Source organism: Callorhinus ursinus, unplaced genomic scaffold (genome assembly GCF_003265705.2).
Source record: "Callorhinus ursinus isolate GAN/ISIS: 27379988/994484 unplaced genomic scaffold, GSC_fseal_2.0 scaffold71, whole genome shotgun sequence".
Lineage (NCBI taxonomy): Eukaryota > Metazoa > Chordata > Mammalia > Carnivora > Otariidae > Callorhinus > Callorhinus ursinus.
The window spans coordinates 1036012-1053815 of NW_027397133.1; the positions used below are offsets into that span (position 1 = coordinate 1036012).

At 56.7% G+C, this 17804-nt stretch overlaps 1 protein-coding gene across 2 annotated transcripts; it reads right to left on the reverse strand.

The window, feature by feature from the left end:
- Positions 1–10621: 10621 nt before the first annotated feature.
- On the reverse strand, positions 10622–17728 carry EMC10 (ER membrane protein complex subunit 10). 2 transcript variants are annotated; one of them, XM_025849875.2, is made up of 8 exons: positions 17571–17728; positions 16543–16615; positions 14820–14929; positions 13861–13965; positions 13341–13522; positions 13058–13151; positions 11997–12083; positions 11641–11768 (listed from the first exon to the last, which is right to left on the reverse strand). In XM_025849875.2, exons 1-7 carry the CDS (start codon positions 17682–17684, stop codon positions 11997–11999), a joined length of 765 nt encoding a protein of 254 aa, XP_025705660.1. In that variant the 5' UTR covers positions 17685–17728; the 3' UTR covers positions 11641–11768. The 2 variants fall into 2 exon arrangements, with proteins under 2 accessions (XP_025705657.1, XP_025705660.1); XM_025849872.2 differs by lacking the exon at positions 11997–12083 and having other exon boundaries at positions 10622–11768.
- Positions 17729–17804: the final 76 nt, after the last annotated feature.

The window sequence follows — 17804 nt, forward strand, 5'->3', positions numbered from 1 at the left end:
GCTCACTGCCAAGGAGGGAAATGGGCATGTATTAAGCACCTACTGTGTGCCCACTGCTTTACATATACTGTCTCCTTCCTTCACAGCTTCTCCTATTCATTCTCTTGGCCGGAGCTTCCCCTCCCTGTCTTTCTTGTTTCTCCTGGGGAAAGAACACTTAATAAACACCTACTGTATGCCCAGCAATTTCCCTCAATGACTCTCTCTCCTTAGGCTGTTTTTCCTCCCATTTTTCCTCTAAGGTGGTTTCTTCACCTTCTTTCTGACTTGTCTCCTCTCTCCCAAAGACTGGAATGGGCATTTATGGAGCACCTACTGGGTGCTGAGCTCTCTATAAGCGCAGCCTCCCCTCCTCACACTCTCCTTCCCCCTTTCCCTTCCTCTCTGCTGCCTCTTCTGTTCCCTTCTGCTCTCAGTGCTCTCCAACAGAAAAGGGAAGGGGCACTAATTGAGCACCAACTATGTGCTAGGTAGTTTACACACACTGACACCTCTCATTAAACCTTCTGTTCTGCCCTGCCCCTTCTACTCCACCGGCTTCCTCTCTCTTTGTGTTCCTTCTTAGTAGTGGAAGCTCTGAACTTTCCAGGCAGAAGGGATTTAGGGCTACACTAGGAGTCTCTGTCACCACCACTGGAGAAGCAGCGGATCGTCTCCTCCTCACAGTGATGGTGACAACAGATTTCAGCTCCAATTTTATTTCTTCATTAGGAAAAAAAAAAAAAGTGTGGATAATAGCCACTCTCTGGTGTAGGGGAGGGACCAGGGGACTGAGTCAAGACCAAGAAAGAAAGATAGAAAGTCCTAGAACAGAACACGGGAGGCAGCAAGTGCCCACTGGAGGAGGCGCTGATTCTTCTGGCCGTTAAGCCATGAGTTACTACCTCTCCCCGCCAAGCCGCTGGCTGCCAGGCTCTCACCACCTGGAGCAGCAGATAAGGAAACTGAGAGTCAGAAGGGGAAAGAACTTGCCTGCCGGCCTCCCTTGCTCTCTCGCCCTCTCCCTCGATCTGAGTGTCCGTCCCTCCACAATTCTCTTGTCCGTTCCCTCTCTCCCTCTCTCAGACTTCCTCAGACTCTCTCTTTCTCTCTCAGACTCAGAATTTCTCAGACTTCCTCAGACTCTCTCTCTCAAACTCCCTCTCCCTCTCTGACTTTCTCAAACTCTCTCTCCCTCTCTCTGATTCTCTTAGACTCTCTCTCTCACTTTCTCTCTCTTTTTTCTCAGACTTCCTCAGACTCTCTCTCTCTTTCTCTCTCTCAGACTTTCTATTTCTGTCTCTCTCAGACTTTCTAAACTCTCTCAGACTCTCCCTCTCTCAAACTCTTTCTCACTGATTCTCTCGGACTCTCTCTCCCTCTCTGACTTTCTCAGACTCTCTCAAAGTTTCAGACTCTTTCTCTCTTAGACTTTCTCAGAATCTCTATTTCTCTCTCAGACTCTCTCGGACTTTCTGAGACTCTCTCAGACTCTCCCTCTCTCAGACTTCTCTCTTTCTCTCTCAAACTCTCTCTCTCTCTCCCTGATTTTCTTAGACTCTCTCTCAGAATTTTTCTTTCTCAGACTCTATTTCTCTCTCACTCTCTCAGACTTTGAGACTCTCTTTCTCTCTCTCTGACTCTCTCTCTCCCTGTCACACTCTCCCTCTCTCTCTGATTCTCTCAGACTTTCTCTTTCAGACTCTCTCTCTCTCTCTGACTCTCTCTCTGACTCTCTCTCTCTCTCTCTCTCTCTGACTCTCTCTCTCTCTCTGATTCTCTCAGACTTTCTCAGACTCTCTCTCAGACTGTCTCAAACTCTCCCCAGACTCTCTCTCTCTCAGACTTTCTCAGACTCTCTCTCAGACTCTCCCTCTCTCAGACTCTCTTTCTCTCAAACTCTCTCTCTCTCAGACTCCCTCTCCCTCTCTGATTCCCTCGGACTCTCTCTCTCAGACTCAGACTCTCAATCTCTCTCTGATCCTCTCACTTTCTTTCTCAGACTCAGATGCTCAGACTTCCTCAGACACTCGCTCTCACTCTGTTTCTCAAACTCTCTCCCTCTCTGATTCTCTCACTTTCTCAGACTCTCTCAGACTCTCTCTCTGTTTCTGACTTTCTCAGACTCTCTCACTCTCAGACTCTCTCTGATTCTCTCATTCTCTCTCAGACTCTCCCTCTTTCTCAGACTTTCAGACTCTCTCTCTCACTCTGTGACTCTCTCAGACTCTTTCACTCAGATTATCTCACACACTCTCTCAGATTTTCTCTCATACACACACTCTGTCTCAGACTCTCTCTCAGACTCTCTCCATCTCTCAGACTCCCTCAGACTCTCTGATTTTCTCAGACTCTCTCTCTCTCAGATTCTCTCAGACTCTCAATATCTCTCTGATTCTCTCACTTTCTCTCTCAGGCTTCCTCAGACTCTCTCGCTCTCACCCTCTTTCTCAGACTCTGACGCTCAGACTCTCTGACACTCTCTCTCTTTTTCAGACTCTCACTCAGACTCTGTCTCTCACTCTGTGACTCTCTCAGACTCTCAGATTCTCTCTCACACACTCTCTCACTCTCTCTTTCACTCAGACTCTGTCTCTCCTCAGACTCTCTCTGATTCTCTCATTCTCTCTCAGACTCTCTCAGATTTCCTCTAACTCTCTCACTCTCACGCTCTCTCTCTGATTCTCTCGCTCTCACTCTCTCTCTCAGACTTCCTCAGACTCTCTTTCTCTGACTCTCTCTCGGATTCTCTTACTCTCAGACTCTCCCCCTCTTTCTCAGACTTTCAGACTCTCTCTCTCACTCTGTGACTCTCTCAGACTCTTTCACTCAGATTATCTCACACACTCTCTCAGATTTTCTCTCATACACACACTCTGTCTCAGACTCCCTCAGACTCTCTCCCTCTCTCTCAGATTCTCTCAGACTCTCAATATCTCTCTGATTCTCTCACTTTCTCTCTCAGGCTTCCTCAGACTCTCTCGCTCTCACTCTCTCTGATTCTCTGACTTCCTCAGACTCTCTCTCACCCTCTTTCTCAGACTCTGTGTCTCAGACTCTCACTCTGACGCTCAGACTCTCTGACACTCTCTCTCTTTTTCAGACTCTCACTCAGACTCTCTCTCTCACTCTGTGACTCTCTCAGACTCTCTTTCACTCAGATTCTCTCTCACACACTCTCTCAGACTCACACACACACTCTCTCACTCTCTCTTTCACTCAGACTCTGTCTCTCCTCAGACTCTCTCTCATTCTCTCAGACTCTCACTCTCAGATTCTCTCTGACTCTCCCTATGACGCTGTCTCTCAGACTCTCTCTCTCAGACTCCAGACACTCTCGGTCTCTTTCTCTGACTCTCTCTCAGACTCTGTCTCTCTCAGATTCTCTCTCTCTCAGACTCTGACTCTCAGTCTCTCTCTCAGACTGTCTCTCTCTCGGACTCTCTCTCAGCCTCTCTCTCCCTCTCTCGGATTCGCTCAGACTCTGATTCTCATTCCACGTCTCACTCTTCATCTTTTTCTTCCTCACCTCTGTCCCTCTGTCCCCCACACAGTCTCTGTCTCTGCCCCATCTGTGACACACACACTTTCCTCCTCACACTAATTTCCCTCACGCTTCTGGTTTCTTTTGCTCACACCTTCTCGAGTGTGCCTTGCTTCTCCTCCTCTCCCTCTCCTCCGTCCCGATCTGCGTCTCTCCGCACACACCCCCCCCACACACACAGGTTTTCTTTATTCCTCTCATCGTGCTCCTCAGAGTGACTCTTTACTTCACGAACACGCCTCTCCCATTTCTCCCGAAACGATGCTCTTGTCCTTCTTCACCCTCATCCACCCCAACCCCACTGGCCTGGCTTCCCGCCCTGTGGCTCCCACCCTCTCCGGAAGCTTGTCTCCTTTCCTCAGGACTTTAGTCCCACCTCGCACTGCGCTTCCCTCAGCCCGTCCGTTTGCTCCCCGGGTGTCGACGGGGGCGGGGGTGACACCAAGGTGGCATCCCTGAGCCTGGAGCTTCCCGCCCCGTCTAGTGCCCACGGCGGCGCTGACGGGAGGGCCGCCCGGGGGCATCGCGTGGTGGGTCCTCCGCACGTTGGTTTACACTCCGCACGCACGCCCCTCCCTCTGCTTCTCTGTGCCTCTCCTCTCCCTCTCCTCCTGCCCCCTTCTTCTCCGTGGATTTGGCTCTCACACCAACCCCCGCTCTTCTGGCTGCGGTCAGGGAGCCCATCTTTTCCTTCTGCTTTCCGCTTCCCGTTCCCCTCTCCCCTCTCGGTCCTCTGTCTCCGTCCCTCACACGGACTCGGGGTCCATGGGGCCTCCTATCTCCACCCGCCCCTCGTCCGTCCACGCTCTCACTCGGCTTCCCCTGTACCTTCTTTTCATCTATTTTTTTCTCTCTCTCTTCTTTCCGCCTTCGTCTTCTCCCCTACTCGCCGCCCCGGCGCCCCGGGTCCCTCCCGCCATTCCGTCTCCACCCTACCTCACGCGCTGGCTTCTCCTCTTTCCTGGACTGCGCCCCCGCCTCCCATTTTCCTTCACCACTTCTCTGCCTTTTCTCAGCCCGGAGCGTCTCCCTCACCCTGTCCCGTCCCTCCGTCGCTCTTCCCCCCACCTCTGCGCCTCCCCCCGCGGGCCGCACCCCTGCGAGGCCCGGGCCCCCTGCTGCCTCCTGGAGCGGGGAGGCCCCGCTGGCACCCGCGGGCCGGGCCGGGCGTCCCCGGCCTCCGAACCAACGGCCCCGTGACTCGTGTTTGACCCGTCCCGCAGCTCCTGTCACGTCCGCCAGCTCCGGGCACCATCAGCCCACGGGTCTCGGCAGCGCCTCGCGCACCGGGACGGGGCCACCGCCCGCGACCTGGGCCGGCGTCACCCCTCGGGAGGCGGCAAACCCTCCCTTCCCTCTTCTCTAGTTCTAGCTCCGTCGTTCCTTCGGCCCCCTTCGTCGCCCGGCTCCTTCCCCACACCGCTGGCTGCGCACCGCCTCCGCTTTCCCAGCTGTCGAGCCGTCCTCTCCCTTGGCGGCGGCCGGGCGCTGAGGAGGGAGCGGTGTGTCCGCCGCGGGGTGTGAACCGAGCGCGCGCGCGCGCGCCTCCCGCCCTTCCCTCTCCCCTCGCTCTCGGCTCTCCTCGTCTCTGGTCGGCTCTCCCCGGCTTCGCTCCCCCGCGGACCCCGGCCCTGGCCTCGGCCTCGGCCTCGGGGCGCGCGCGCGCGCCTGTGCCTGTGCCTATCCGCGCGCGCGCCTGTGCCTGTGCCTGTCCGCGTGCGCGCCTGTGCCTGTCCGCGTGCGCGCCTGTGCCTGTGCCTGTCCGCGCGCGCGCCTGTGCCTGTCCGCGTGCGCGCCTGTGCCCGTGCCTGTGCCTGTCCGCGCGCGCGCCTGTGCCTGTGCCTGTCCGCGTGCGCGCCTGTGCCTGTCCGCGCGCGCGCCTGTGCCTGTCCGCGCGCGCGCCTGTGCCTGTCCGCGTGCGCGCGCGCGCTGGCCGCGGCCCGGCCCCTCCTCCCGCCAGGGCTGCCCCCCTCCTTCCCCGCATCCCTCCTCCGCCTCCTGTCGCTCTCGCGCCGCTCCCCACACCCTGTGTGGCACAGCCACCCCTCACTACACACCTCACTCTTCTCAGTTTGGTCTTCGCGCTCTCTCCTCTCCATCCTTTTCCTTCCACTTCTCTCGCACCCCTCCCCTCTCCCGGTTCCTCTAGCCTCGCTCACACCCCTCCTTTCTCGGCCTCTCCCCGTCTCTGCCCTCCTCTTTCCCGCCGGCCGCTCGCTCGCTCTCCACACTCCGGTCTGCCCTTTTTCTCCTTCTGTTTCCCGTCCGCTGTTCTCCCTTCCCCCGCTTTCCTCCCTTCTGCCTGCTCTCTCCTCCCCTGCCCCGCTCGGCCACGGCCTTTGCCTCCCGGCCGCCAGCAAGCTCTCCGCCCCTTGCTTCCCCTTCTCCCCCCGCCCCTCCCCTCTCCTCTCCTGCCGTCTCGGCCTCCTTTCTTACCCTGTCTGTCTTGGCTGCTCCCGGGCCGCTCCCCCGCTTCGCACCCTCCCCTTCTCCCCCGACCGTCTCCTTCCTCCACCTTCCATTTCCGACTGTCCCTTCGTCTCTCTCCCTCCTTCTCCTTCCCCCACCCTCGCTCTCCTTTCCTCCCCCCTCTCCGCCTCCTTCTCTCAGGGCCTCCCCCCGCCCCAGCCCGTCTTCTCACTCATCTTCCTTTCCCCCTCCCCTCACTGCGCGTTTTTCCCTACACTTTCTCTTCCAGTCTTTCCTCCTTGCTCCCCTCTTGCTCGTCTCCATCCCTTCTCTCTCCCACCCCTTCTCTCTCTCCTCCCCCTTTCCAATCTCTCTCTCTCCCTCTTTCCTTTCTCTCCTCTCTGAATCTGTCACCTCTGCTCTCTCTCCTCCGAGACTTCTCCCCCCCCCCACTGGCCTCCTTTCCTCTGCTGCGCCTCAGTCTCCCAGCCTCCCTGTGTCAGGGAGGCCCCTCCATTGTCAGCCAGACGCATCCTCAGCAGGAGCTCTGAGATCCTCTCTCCTTCCCTCTCCCTCCCTGAGGTTCGGAGCTGACATCCTCCCAGGGATCTGTGCAGGGTTTGTGCCAAGAGGCTGGACAGCCTGGAGCAGGGCTGCCAAGCCAGAGGCCCCCCTGGATGGAAGGGCCTCTGTGACACCCATTTTCTCTCTTTTTTGTCTGTCCTGGATGCTGGCCACTGCCTGGATTGGAATGAGGCCTGCTCCCAGCTCAGGAAGGAGGATACGAGGAACTGGCTTAGAGACAGGGAATGAGTTGCCTAAAGACACTTGCACGTAAGTGCCAGGGCTGGGCTGGCTGGGCCACCCTGCAGTTGGCCAGGGATTGGCTCCTCCACTCTCCTGATCCCTGGACTCCTGTCTGAGCTTGGTGAGAAGGGGGCTGCCTCCCTTCTGCCCCGTTCTCCTCCCCAACCTGCCACCATCTTCTCTTCCTCAGGCAACATGGAGCATGGGAGGACTTCACCTGACTCCCATTTCACAGATGAGAAAATAAGCATCGGTGTTCCTGAAGACCAGCATCTGCTAGGACAGAGGATTCACGGGAACCCCGACCTTCCCAAGGGCCAAGAGTACCCCCTGCAAGGCACTTCTCTTCAGGGAGAGGGCCCACGTGGACCTGACCTCCCCAGAGTACCCAAGAGAGCATCCTGCGGGTCTGAGAGGCATTCTCAGGCAGGGTGAAGTCTTTGATCACCACCTACTGATAAAGGACGGAACTGTAACCCAGCTGTATTAGACACCAGGCATGGTGTCAAGCAAAATTCTGTAAAATTTTTACTCCTGGCCAATATGTAAACATCACACCCGGCAAGCTTCTTGGTATACCAATTTACACCTCCAGACTTCATGTTTTTAAGTCATCCTATGGGTGGATTCTCTTCTGCGTTGCCATGGAAATGCATACATGCCTACTATGGGAAACTAAGGAAAGTGGGATTTGGTTTACAGAGTTTGCTTGGTAGCCTATTTCTAGGAATTGGGCCAAATTGAGTTTTCCTTTGTAATGACACCATTATGCCTTGCTGACTGGGAGGTGGGTGCAGGCAGAGATGAGTGACAGCTAAAGAAGCCCTGGGATTGGTCTCCGATCCTCACCATGGAGTCTCTCTGATGGGTTAAATAAAGGAGCTTATAGAACTCATTCCAAAAGCCACCTGCTACAATGCACAATTCTGGATAGTAGAATCTTAAAATATACTAAAATTAGCCTTATATATTTTAAAAGATTGCCTGTCCTATAATTCTGTGCTAAGTATACCTAAATGACCATATGAAACGCTGGGCTGGGAAAGGGGTTTCCTAAATGCCAGGAAGCAGGTAACATTTTGTAGGGCAAAGAAGGGCATCCAAAAGGCAAGGCAGGAAACTGGGGAGGGACGCAATCCTTTCCCTGGGCATTTACCTTGCAGGTGCTCCCCCACCTTAGACCAGAGGTCAGGAGGCCAGGGTAAGAGTGCAGGAGGGAGAGAGTGGGCACTGAGCTCCATGGGGACAGAGAGGGAGGGGTATGGCAGAAAGGTGGATGGGGCCACGGGGGCTGAGGGTGCCCGCAGCCTGGCTGGGTGGTATCTGAGGGACTCATTCATTAAGGTTGGGGGGTGCTCGTCAATGAGACTGAAAAGGAACAGACTGGAAACTAACAGACCTCCAAGGTCAGGCTGTGGGGCTGCGACTTCGTCCTGAGGGCACTAGGCAGCCATGAGAAGGCTCGGAGCAGGGGAGGAGTGGGGGGCAGCTCTGGTGTCAGAAGTCCCCCCGTGAGGCCAGGGAAGGAGGCCGGGCTGATGGTCCAGGAGGGGGCGGATGAGGCCAGGACTGGGGCCGAGGGGGACAGGAGAAGGGGTGAGGCAGGAAGGAACAGCGGAGTAGGGCACCCCAGCGCTCTGGTCTGTGAGGCCAAGCAGGTGGTGGCACCACTTCCTGGAGTAAGGATTCCTGCAGGGGCTCCGACTGGGGGCAGATGGGTGGCAGACTCTCCCAGAGGCATAGCCTGGGGAAGGAGCCAACGGTCTGGAGACCAGGAGGGGCGTCTGAGCGGGAGACGGGTTTGAGGATAGTCAGCACGAGGGGCTCCAGTGTGGACGGGAGGTGGCTGAGGCTGCCCCCAGCAAGTCCCCCTCTGGCTGCGTGTCCTGCAGACACATGTGCATGTGTGCGAACAGATGCGGGCGCATGGGGATTCCTGCAGCACTGCTTGCAACAACCTGAAGGTCCCTCCACGGGGACCGATGAAGTCAACTCCGAGCCAGCTACATCACAGAATGAGGATGCACTTTATATCCAAGATGGAAACCTCTCCAACTTAGATAGGGAGAAAAAAACTAGAGCTACAGAGTGCCTGGGTGGCTCAGTTAAGTGTCTGCCTTCAGCTCAAGTCACAATCCCGGGGTCCTGGGATCGAGTCCCGCATCGGGCTCCCTGTTCAGCAGGGAGTCTGCTTCTCCCTCTGCCTCTCCCCATACTTGTGCTGTCTCTAATAAATAAAATCTTAAAAAAAAAAAGAAAAAAACTAGAGCTACACACTTTTGTAAAACTATTTACATGGATGTTTGCTTGTTTATGTAGAGAGTATCTCCAGAGCAACGAGCAGGAGACTGGAAACTCAGGCTGCCCCCAGTGAGGGGAACAGGTGCCAGGCTGGGGTGAGCGGAAGGCTCTTTGCTTTGGATCCTACGGTATCTTTTGAGTTCCATGCTATAGCCCTGAATACCCTGGTCAATAAAATGAAATAGTAAGTGGGCTCTCCAGGGAGAGGCAAGAATTAGAAAATTTTAATGAGGACAGAGGCCCAAGGAGCCCGAACTAGCTCCGACAGTGACTGGAATACACTGCAGATTAACTCTGCCGGCTCCAGAGTGATTCAAAGAGTCTTAGAGGAAAAGAAGGTAATCAGATAGGTAAAGAGCTCAAGCTCAATCCATTAAAAAATTACAAAATGGTCCGACAAATGACTGGGGCAAGAATGCACCTACCAGTGAGACAAAGGGTTAGGAACTCCAAGTCCGAACCTTGTCCAAGAAAGCACCAGGAAACACCATGGGGGCAATTCACGTGGAGCGCAGAAGGGGAAGAGGGCCAAGTCAGAGCACCCCTGGAACACTGTTTTATGTATTAAAGCCACAAAGAAATGGGTCGAACGATAACCCCCAATGCTGGCAGGTGTGTAACACAACAACACAGTTGAAGAAAATACTGAGGAACTGCAAATCGGTGGGACTGTTTGGGACTCTCAGGCCACTTGTCACAGCACAGCAGGGAGTGGCTGGCCCCTGGGAGCGAGGTCTGAGGGAAGAGAAGGGCCAAAGGAAGGGCCACAGCAGGACAGGAATCCAGAGGAACCAGAAAACAGACAGGGTGGCTTGAGGCGTCAGACAAATCACAAGAGGAATTCAAAATCGTTAAGTGCTGCCCTTGAGCAAAAGGACAAGAACGGTTCCCGGAAAATCCCAATTGGTGCTACCAGGCTCCACTTCCCTCTTGAGACAGATGCAGAGCCTCACAACACGGAGAGGTTTGAGCCATCTGCTGGCGAGGTCATGGGGGAAGGGGGACTGGTGTTTGCTCCACGGAGAGCAACTTAGCAACATGGGTCATGTCTACAAACGCCACCTTCCTTTGGCCGGCGCTGGGGTTTCATCTTGGTTACATCTGCATCTGTGAAAAGGGTGACATCCGTAGGTGGAGGCCAGGTTGAATGAGCTCTGGCGCACGTCTCTGGTAGGGCACAAAAGACGAGGCCATTCCCCCACTAGGGGAAGTCTCCAGAATATATGGTGCAGGAGCAAAGAAGCAAGGGCAAGGCTGTGTAGGGGGTTCGCTACTTGTGCGTTACAAAAAGAAAGGACAGCGTGTGTCCCTACCTGCCCGCGCCAGCACAGACAGACACAAGGAGGGAAATGAAGCAAATAAGAGCAAGCGGGGGAAACAACTGTCCACCACACACCTCATGTTGTTTTGACAGCAGAGCCACACGAATGCACCACTTTCTCATAAAAGTGTTTCCAATCTGCCATCGTAATTCCACTTTTGGTCAAGCATCCCCAGGAAATAATTCAAACTCACCAAAGAGAGCCTGGAGAGTGCTCGCTGTCGTGCTATTTATAACCACATCCAGCAGGAAGCTACATGTTGAACATTTGGGGAACGGTTTAATAAACTGCCATACAACACCACGGAGCGTTACACGGCATCACAGGGACCGTGCCGGCCATTTCTGTGTGCTTCCGAGTGATACACAGAGCCGCGCGCGGAACTCAATCAAGCCTGTACACCAGGACTTCCCTGGAACCAAATCAACGGGTGCATCTGGTTGCTGGCAGTCGTACCTTTTCAAAACCTTGATGTACCTCAATATATTGTCGATATTTTTAAATAGACAAAGGGGGGGGGTGATAAATAGGAAAGGCCAGCACTCCTCTCCTGGTGGCCCGTCCCAGGGAAGACATTCCAGGCAGGGGGAGGGATTCTATTTACATCATCCGGCCCTCGACTCTACTGAACATTAGTTTTCTCTTTACTTTAAAAATCGTTTCTTCATGCCCCAAAGCCTGTGGGAGGCCTGGCATCCTGACAGGGCAGGACACCTAAACTCCTGCTCAGAGCCACGGGCAGATAAAGGCCGGAGAGGGGTCCCAAGGCAGGGCTGCTGGGAGGAACGGGGCCCAGGGGGCGCCCATGGCCAGCCCACACCTGCTCTGTGCCAGGCCCCTCCAGGGCAGACAGGTGGGGAGCGCGTGGCCCAATCCAGTGTCAGACAAGGTAGAGGGACCCTCTAGCCTAGCCAGGGACAAGCAGGGCGAGAAGACCACGAACAAAGGCACAGAGGCTGGAGAGAACTCGGCATGTTCCCAGAGTACGAGGCTCAGGGGAAAGGGGGACAAACACAAGGTCAGAGCTGGACCAGGAGCTCAAGCTCCATGCTGTGGGCAAGAGGAAGTCTTTGGGGCCACGGAGGGACCACAGGGGAAGGCAGGGTGCACCAGAATCTGGCCGCCCGTCTGCCCAGAGGGAAAGGACTCCTGGGGAGGAGTGTCCTTCTACCCTCCTGGGACGGAGCTGGGAGGAGCTAGCAAATCCTTCTCGGGATGATCAAGGACAGGAGCACTCTGGCCGGAAGGGAGTTGCCTGGACGAAAAGAGGACCAGGCACTGACGCCCCGGCCCCTCAGCGGCCACTGCCCCCCCCCGCCACCCCCGCCGCCTCCCCCTCCCTGGCCCCCGGCGTCTGGAGCTCCTGACATCATGAGGAACAGGACGACAGGAATGATGTACATCCACTGCGGGCCAGGTGAGAGGGTGGGACGATGGACAGACAGACAAAGAGAGAGACAGAAAGAAGAGAAGTGAGTATGAGTCACATTCCCCCAGGGCGGGAAGGTGGGGGAAGCCGGCGTGAGGGGAGGCCACGTGAGGGAAGGGGGCCCAGGTCCCCTACATCACTACAGGTTGGGGAAGGGCTGGTGGGGTGCAGGGAGGGTAGAGGCGGGAGGGGGCTCAGTCCTCACTCAGGCCTCCTGCGGCGGCGGCGTGGGCCCCGGGGCGGCAGGACGCAGGGCTGTGAGCAACACAGCCCCCCCGAGGATGAGGTGCCACTGAGGAGGGAGGGGGCATAGGTCAGGGCCAGGGGTGGCCATGGGGTCCTGTGGCCATTGGGGAGGGCAGATCTGGGGCAGTGGGGTCTTGGCCTCTCTGGACCTCAGTTTCCCCACAGTGCAGCTGTGTGGAGCTACTGGCAAACCAACGGAGGCCCCGCAGGTGCCACACTCCGGGCAGTAGGGCTTGGCATCCTCCCACCCACAGTGGCCTCCGCTGTCTCCCGCCCTTGCCTTGGGTGGACCAGCCTCCTGCCCCAGTGCCCCCAGCAACCCCCCCAGCACCAGCCCCAGCCTGGCAGCACAGGCCCGCCCCCTCCCAGCTCCAGACCAGCCTCCTGAGCACCTCCACTCACAGCCCTACCTCCCCTAACTGCCCCTTCTCAAAGCCACCAGCATCCCAGGCCCGGCTGGAGGATCCCACCCAGCCTCTCCTTTCCAAAGCTCCCCGTTCCACTTAAATCTCTGTCTCCTTCCCTTCTTCAGCCTCACAGCACTGGCCCAGCTCAGGCCTTGTCCCAGCCCCCTCCCAGTACTGACCCCATCCCTCCCCTGACCACCGCCCTCCTCACTGCCCTTCCTCCAGACAGGCCTCTGTTCAAGACCGACACTGCCCGTACTGCACCTGCCCCCAACCTGAGGCAGGCCTGGACTGCCACCAGGCCCAGGGGACCCTTCCCCCGTCTCATCCCACCACCTGGCTCCAGGCTGGCCGTTTGCTGAGCCTGGACGCCCTGTGACCGCTGCCATGAACAGACCCAGGCACAGGCAGGGCGCATGGCTCCACAGTCCTCACCCACTCCGCCCAGGCCTTGGGCTCAGCCCAGGTGCCAGGGGACGGGCCCAGAGGTGACAAGCAAGCCCCACGCACAGGAGGCCTGGAGGATGAGGAACAGGCCGAGGGCCACAGGGGAGAGAAGGGCAGAGGGGGACTCAGGAGAAAAGGGAGCAGGGGCAGGCAGAGCTCCACTCACATATTTGGCGAAAAACGACTTCTGTTCCTGGGGGTTCTTGGCCTTCTGGGCCTGCTCCATCTCCAGGCGCTCAATGAAGGCTGCGGTCTCAGGACTAGGGGTGGGGGGAGAAGGAGAGAGGGTAAGGGGGCTGGGGGCAGCCAACGACGACACGGCAAAGCCAGTAGAAGGACGGCTGAGACAGAGACTGGGCTGCCCACGCCCCTGCCCTGTACCCGCACCCCAGGGCACCCGCACCCCGCGCGCCCTCACCCCAGAGCACCTGTACCCTGCCCACCCTCACCCCGGGGCGGTGGCCGGCGGCTGTAGCTGCACAGAGGTGTTGAACAGTTCCAGGTCCACGTCTTCCACTTCGTGGCCCCTGCAGCCCCCAGGGTGCGTCACCACTGACACGCCCACCACGTTGCCAGCCACGTCCACGTGCAGAGTCAGCTGGTCCGAGAGGTGCGACTCCACCAGGGAGCACTAGGGGGAGCAGGGGGATCAGGGTTGCCACCCAGACCTTGCCCGCGCCAAGACCCTGAAGTCTCCAACCCCTCTCACAGGGCCCAGAAGGATCTTTCAAAGCCCTTCATGGGTTCCCCCTCCCTCGGGCACAAGTCCAAGTGCAAAAGCCTCCCCATGAGGTCCTGTGCTGTCCCATCGAAGGGCCCGCCACCTGGACTGTCCCCCTCCAACCCAGGGGACCCTTGAGGGCAAGGCCAGGTCTGAGTCCTCCCTGTCCATAAATGTTGGGGCACAAATGGTGGAAGCCAGGCTGGGGCAGGTGGGAGGCACAAGGAAGGTCCCCGTCACTGACTCACCGCAGGGACAAAAGAGGAGACATAGCTGCCAGCTTCTGGGCCATCAGGGGCCCCAGGGCGCTGAGGGACCCGGACACGGTACAAGCCATTCAGGGCTGCCACATCCTGCAGGGCAGAGGAGGGTGGCAGTGGGAAGGACAATGAGCGGCCCCCGCCAGGCCTGGACTGCCACCGGGCCCAGGGGACCCTTCCCCTGCCTCACCCCACCAGCATTCCCCTAATCCCTAGCCCAGAACTTTTCCCAGTGGGTGGCCCCGCTGGTGAGTGAGGCCAGGAGCCACCGGGTGCTCCACCCGGGGGAGAAGCCACCTTAAGGGCAGCAGAGCCCAGCCCAGGGATGGAGTGAGTCCCAAGGACACTTTCCTCAAACCTGGATCCAGTTGCACCTGGGCCCACCCCACACCTAGACTCCCCAGTCACAGGAGTGACAAATTCTCTTAGGAGGCAGCTGTGACAAAGAACCACGTGGGAAGCACACAGCAAGGCTGGCTGGGGTGGACCACCTCCCACAGAGAGGGTGCCCATGGGCACGTGCCTGCCCACGATGAAACCTGCATCCCCAGCCTCCCTGGCAACTACATCTGGCTAAAGGAAGAGAGTGCAAGTAGACTGTAGCAGCTTTTGTGCGCCGTCCCCAAAAGATGGCTTCTCTCTCTGCCCCTCCTTTTTCTCTTCCTCTGGCCCGCTGCATCTCCGTGCACCATCCCTAGGGAGGACCAGGCCAGGCCAGGGAGGAGCCCAGCCTTGAGGAAGCCACGAAGCACGCTATGGTAGAAATAACCTTCTTTTGTTTAACTGCGGCCTTTGCAGGGATCTCTTTCTCCCCCCCAGCAAATCTCCTCCTGACTGGCTGTAAAGCGTCTTGGCTGAATCTGGAAGGGTGAGACAAGCTAACGATATGGCATGGCATGCTCCAGGTTCCCCCCACACCCCAGCTAAGCCCCGGGGCCCCACCTCACCCGAAGCCGGCCCCGCTCCTCCTCATTGAGCTGCCGCTGCGACAGGGACAAAGTGCCATCCTGCTGGTTCCAGAGCAATGAGCCCCGCTTCCGAAAGTGGGCACCGTCATCTGTGGGGAATCAGGGCTCAGCAGCCACCCCGTCACTGAACCCCTCGACCCTTGCAATGACCAGGTTGCTTCCCCCTCCCGAGCCCCCATTTTCCCACTTGCAAAGTGGGGACACCCCCCCACACCATGCCCTGCCCTCCTATCTCACAGGGCAGCCCACGGCAAATGTCTAGACACCACAGCTCAAAAGCCCTGCCTCTGCCTTGCCAGGTGACCCAGGGACAGTCACCTAATCTCTCTGAGCCTCAGTTCTCCCAGCTGCAAAATACAGGGGCTTCCAAGCACTGCGCCATGTCAGAACCAGTGGGGCTTTCCCGGGCAGAGGCCAGGGTCTGAATCAGGAGGTCTGTGGAGGGTCCCAGCTTCAGCGTTTCTAACAAGTGGCCCAGAGTTTGGGGGCTCGGACCTCTGGGCCATACTGACCTCTGTGCTCTGGGAATCTGAACACCTGAATCGTAGTTATTTAAGCTGGGCTGTACAGCAGGTCCTGGCTCTACCATTCACTTACAGAAGGACCTTGTGTGGTGCCCCTCTGAGCCTCAGTTTCCCCTTCTGGAAAATGGGGCTATATCTAATACCTACTACGTTGCATGACTGCGGCAAGGGCAAACGAGTGAATACACGCAGAGCATCTAGCCCCTAGTGCCGGGCACAGGGTGACTGGTCTAAGAAGTCTGCTCTGAGTTTATTACTGCTGCACTGGCCTTTCTGAAACTGGGATTTGTCTTACAGATAAAGGGAGTATTCAAAGGTAGGGTTCCAAACTGTGGAAAGAGCCAAGATGCCCATCGACAGATGAATGGATAAAGAAGTTGTGGTATATATACACAATGGAATATTATGCAGCCATCAAAAGGAATGAGATCTTGCCATTTGCAACGACGTGGATGGAACTGGAGGGTGTTATGCTGAGTGAAATAAGTCAATCAGAGAAAGACATGTATCACATGACCTCACTGATATGAGGAATTCTTAATCTCAGGAAACAAACTGAGTGTTACTGGAGTGGTTGGGGGTGGGAGGGATGGGATGGCTGGGTGATAGACATTGGGGAGGGTATGTGCTACGGTGAGCGCTGTGAATTGTGCAAGACTGTTGAATCACAGATCTGTACTTCTGAAACAAATAACGCAACATATTTTAAGAAAAAAGGAAAAGAAGAAGATAACAGGAGAGGAAGAAAAGGGGAGTATGTCAGAGGGGGAGACGAACCATGAGAGATGATGGACTCTGAAAAACTGAGGGTTCTAGAGGGTAGGGGGGTGGGGGGATGGGTTAGCCTGGTGATGGGTATTGAGGAGGGCACGTTTTGCATGGTGCACTGGGTGTTATGAACAAACAATGAATCATGGAACACTGCATCAAAAACTAATGATGTAATATATGGTGATTAACATAACAATAAAAAAATTAAAAAAAAAAAACAAAGGTAGGGCTCCTTCTCTCTCATGTCCTCCCTGCCCCAACCTCCCCAGAATAATGCAAACACACTCTGAGGGGCAAAACTTTTAGTAAATGTATGGCATGTCTCACACTGGGTGGCACCCAGACCCAAGTTCTTGACTTCACGGGGCACCAGGAAAGTGCCCAGACGAGGACGTTGCTGGACTCACCGATCTCGAATGAGTGCTCCAGCAGCAGCCCCACGGTGCCGCAGGCCTCACCCTCTCGACCTTCTGCTCCCGCCTGCAGGTGAGAGAGAGGCCCCAGATGAGGACCATCAGAGCCTTCAGCAGGGCAGGACCCACGGACCCCAGGGCAGACGCAGGCTGAAGGAGGAACCTTACTTTCACATTCATATCCAAACACTGACACTTGTCCACCATGATTCCACCAGGAACCGCCCATTTTATGAAAATTCATGATCTGGACAATCCCCAGAAAACCAAAGCCTGCAAAGAAGCGTAACTTTGTTTCCAAGGCAACCATCTCCAGTCCCAAGGCAACTATCTTCACGGCTGGCATCGTAAACATTCGTGGGTTAAAGGATACCTGAGCTTCCTTCCCAACCTAATACACAAGTGGCCTCGTTTTCACCTTAACAGCCACTATAGCGACGCTGCCGCCCGAGTTCCGCCCCTTATCAAGGCTCCACGCCTTCCATTTCTCCAAATTCAAATTTCTCCTACCTCTGCGTCCTCCAACTACGCCCTGGCACCTACGCAACCCTCACACCTGCGCAACCCCGTGTCCAGATTCTAATCCTCCAACTCAAGATCCCGCCCTCCTTATGCATATTCAGGAGGCAGAACTTTATCCAATCACTCCAGAGCCTCTCTGCCCTTTTCGTTTTAGCCGCCCCTACGTCTGATTCGCCAAGGTTCCACCCGGGCCACACCTCCTCATGCAAATTCAACGACTGCGGATTCCCTAGCGTTCCAACGTGAACAGGATGTTCTTGCCCCAACCTCCTTTGGCGCATCCTCGTTTTTACAGCACCGAAAGCCCAGGGACCAAGATCCGATCCAAGCCCCGCCCCGTCATGCATATTCACGCGCTGAAGCCTTCCTAACTATACTCACTTCACCCCTTCTTCCCTCTTGGCCCTGCAATGCCTCATTCCCACCTTACCCAACCTAAACACCCGAGGCCCAGGATTTCCGTCAGCCCCACCCCCCGTGCAGAGCCAATAAGTACGCACCCCCCGCAGAGCGGTCCCGGACCGGCAGCCACTGCCCCGGGCCCGGCTGGGGGCTGCTGCCGCCATCAGCAAGAGCAGGAGCAGCCGAGTAGCCACAGCGCCGGCCGCCGCCATTTTGACCCCTTCCCATCAGGCCAGGGGAGGGAGTGAGCCGGGCGGTATGGAGCATGCCGCTCATGCGCCTGCGCCAGTTCTTTGCGCATGCGCACTACCGCTCCCCGGGTATGACGTAAG

What these genes read in the sequence shown, in the direction of transcription:
- EMC10 (XM_025849872.2), bottom strand. Translation starts at nt 17,684, where the DNA reads ATGGCGGCGGCCGGCGCTGTGGCTACTCGGCTGCTCCTGCTCTTGCTG. An exon ending in CCGGGACCGCTCTGCGGGGG is followed by an intron (nt 16,616 to 17,570) that starts GTGCGTACTTAT and finishes TCTCACCTGCAG; the next exon opens with GCGGGAGCAGAAGGTCGAGA. An exon ending in GGAGCACTCATTCGAGATCG is followed by an intron (nt 14,930 to 16,542) that starts GTGAGTCCAGCA and finishes GATTCCCCACAG; the next exon opens with ATGACGGTGCCCACTTTCGG.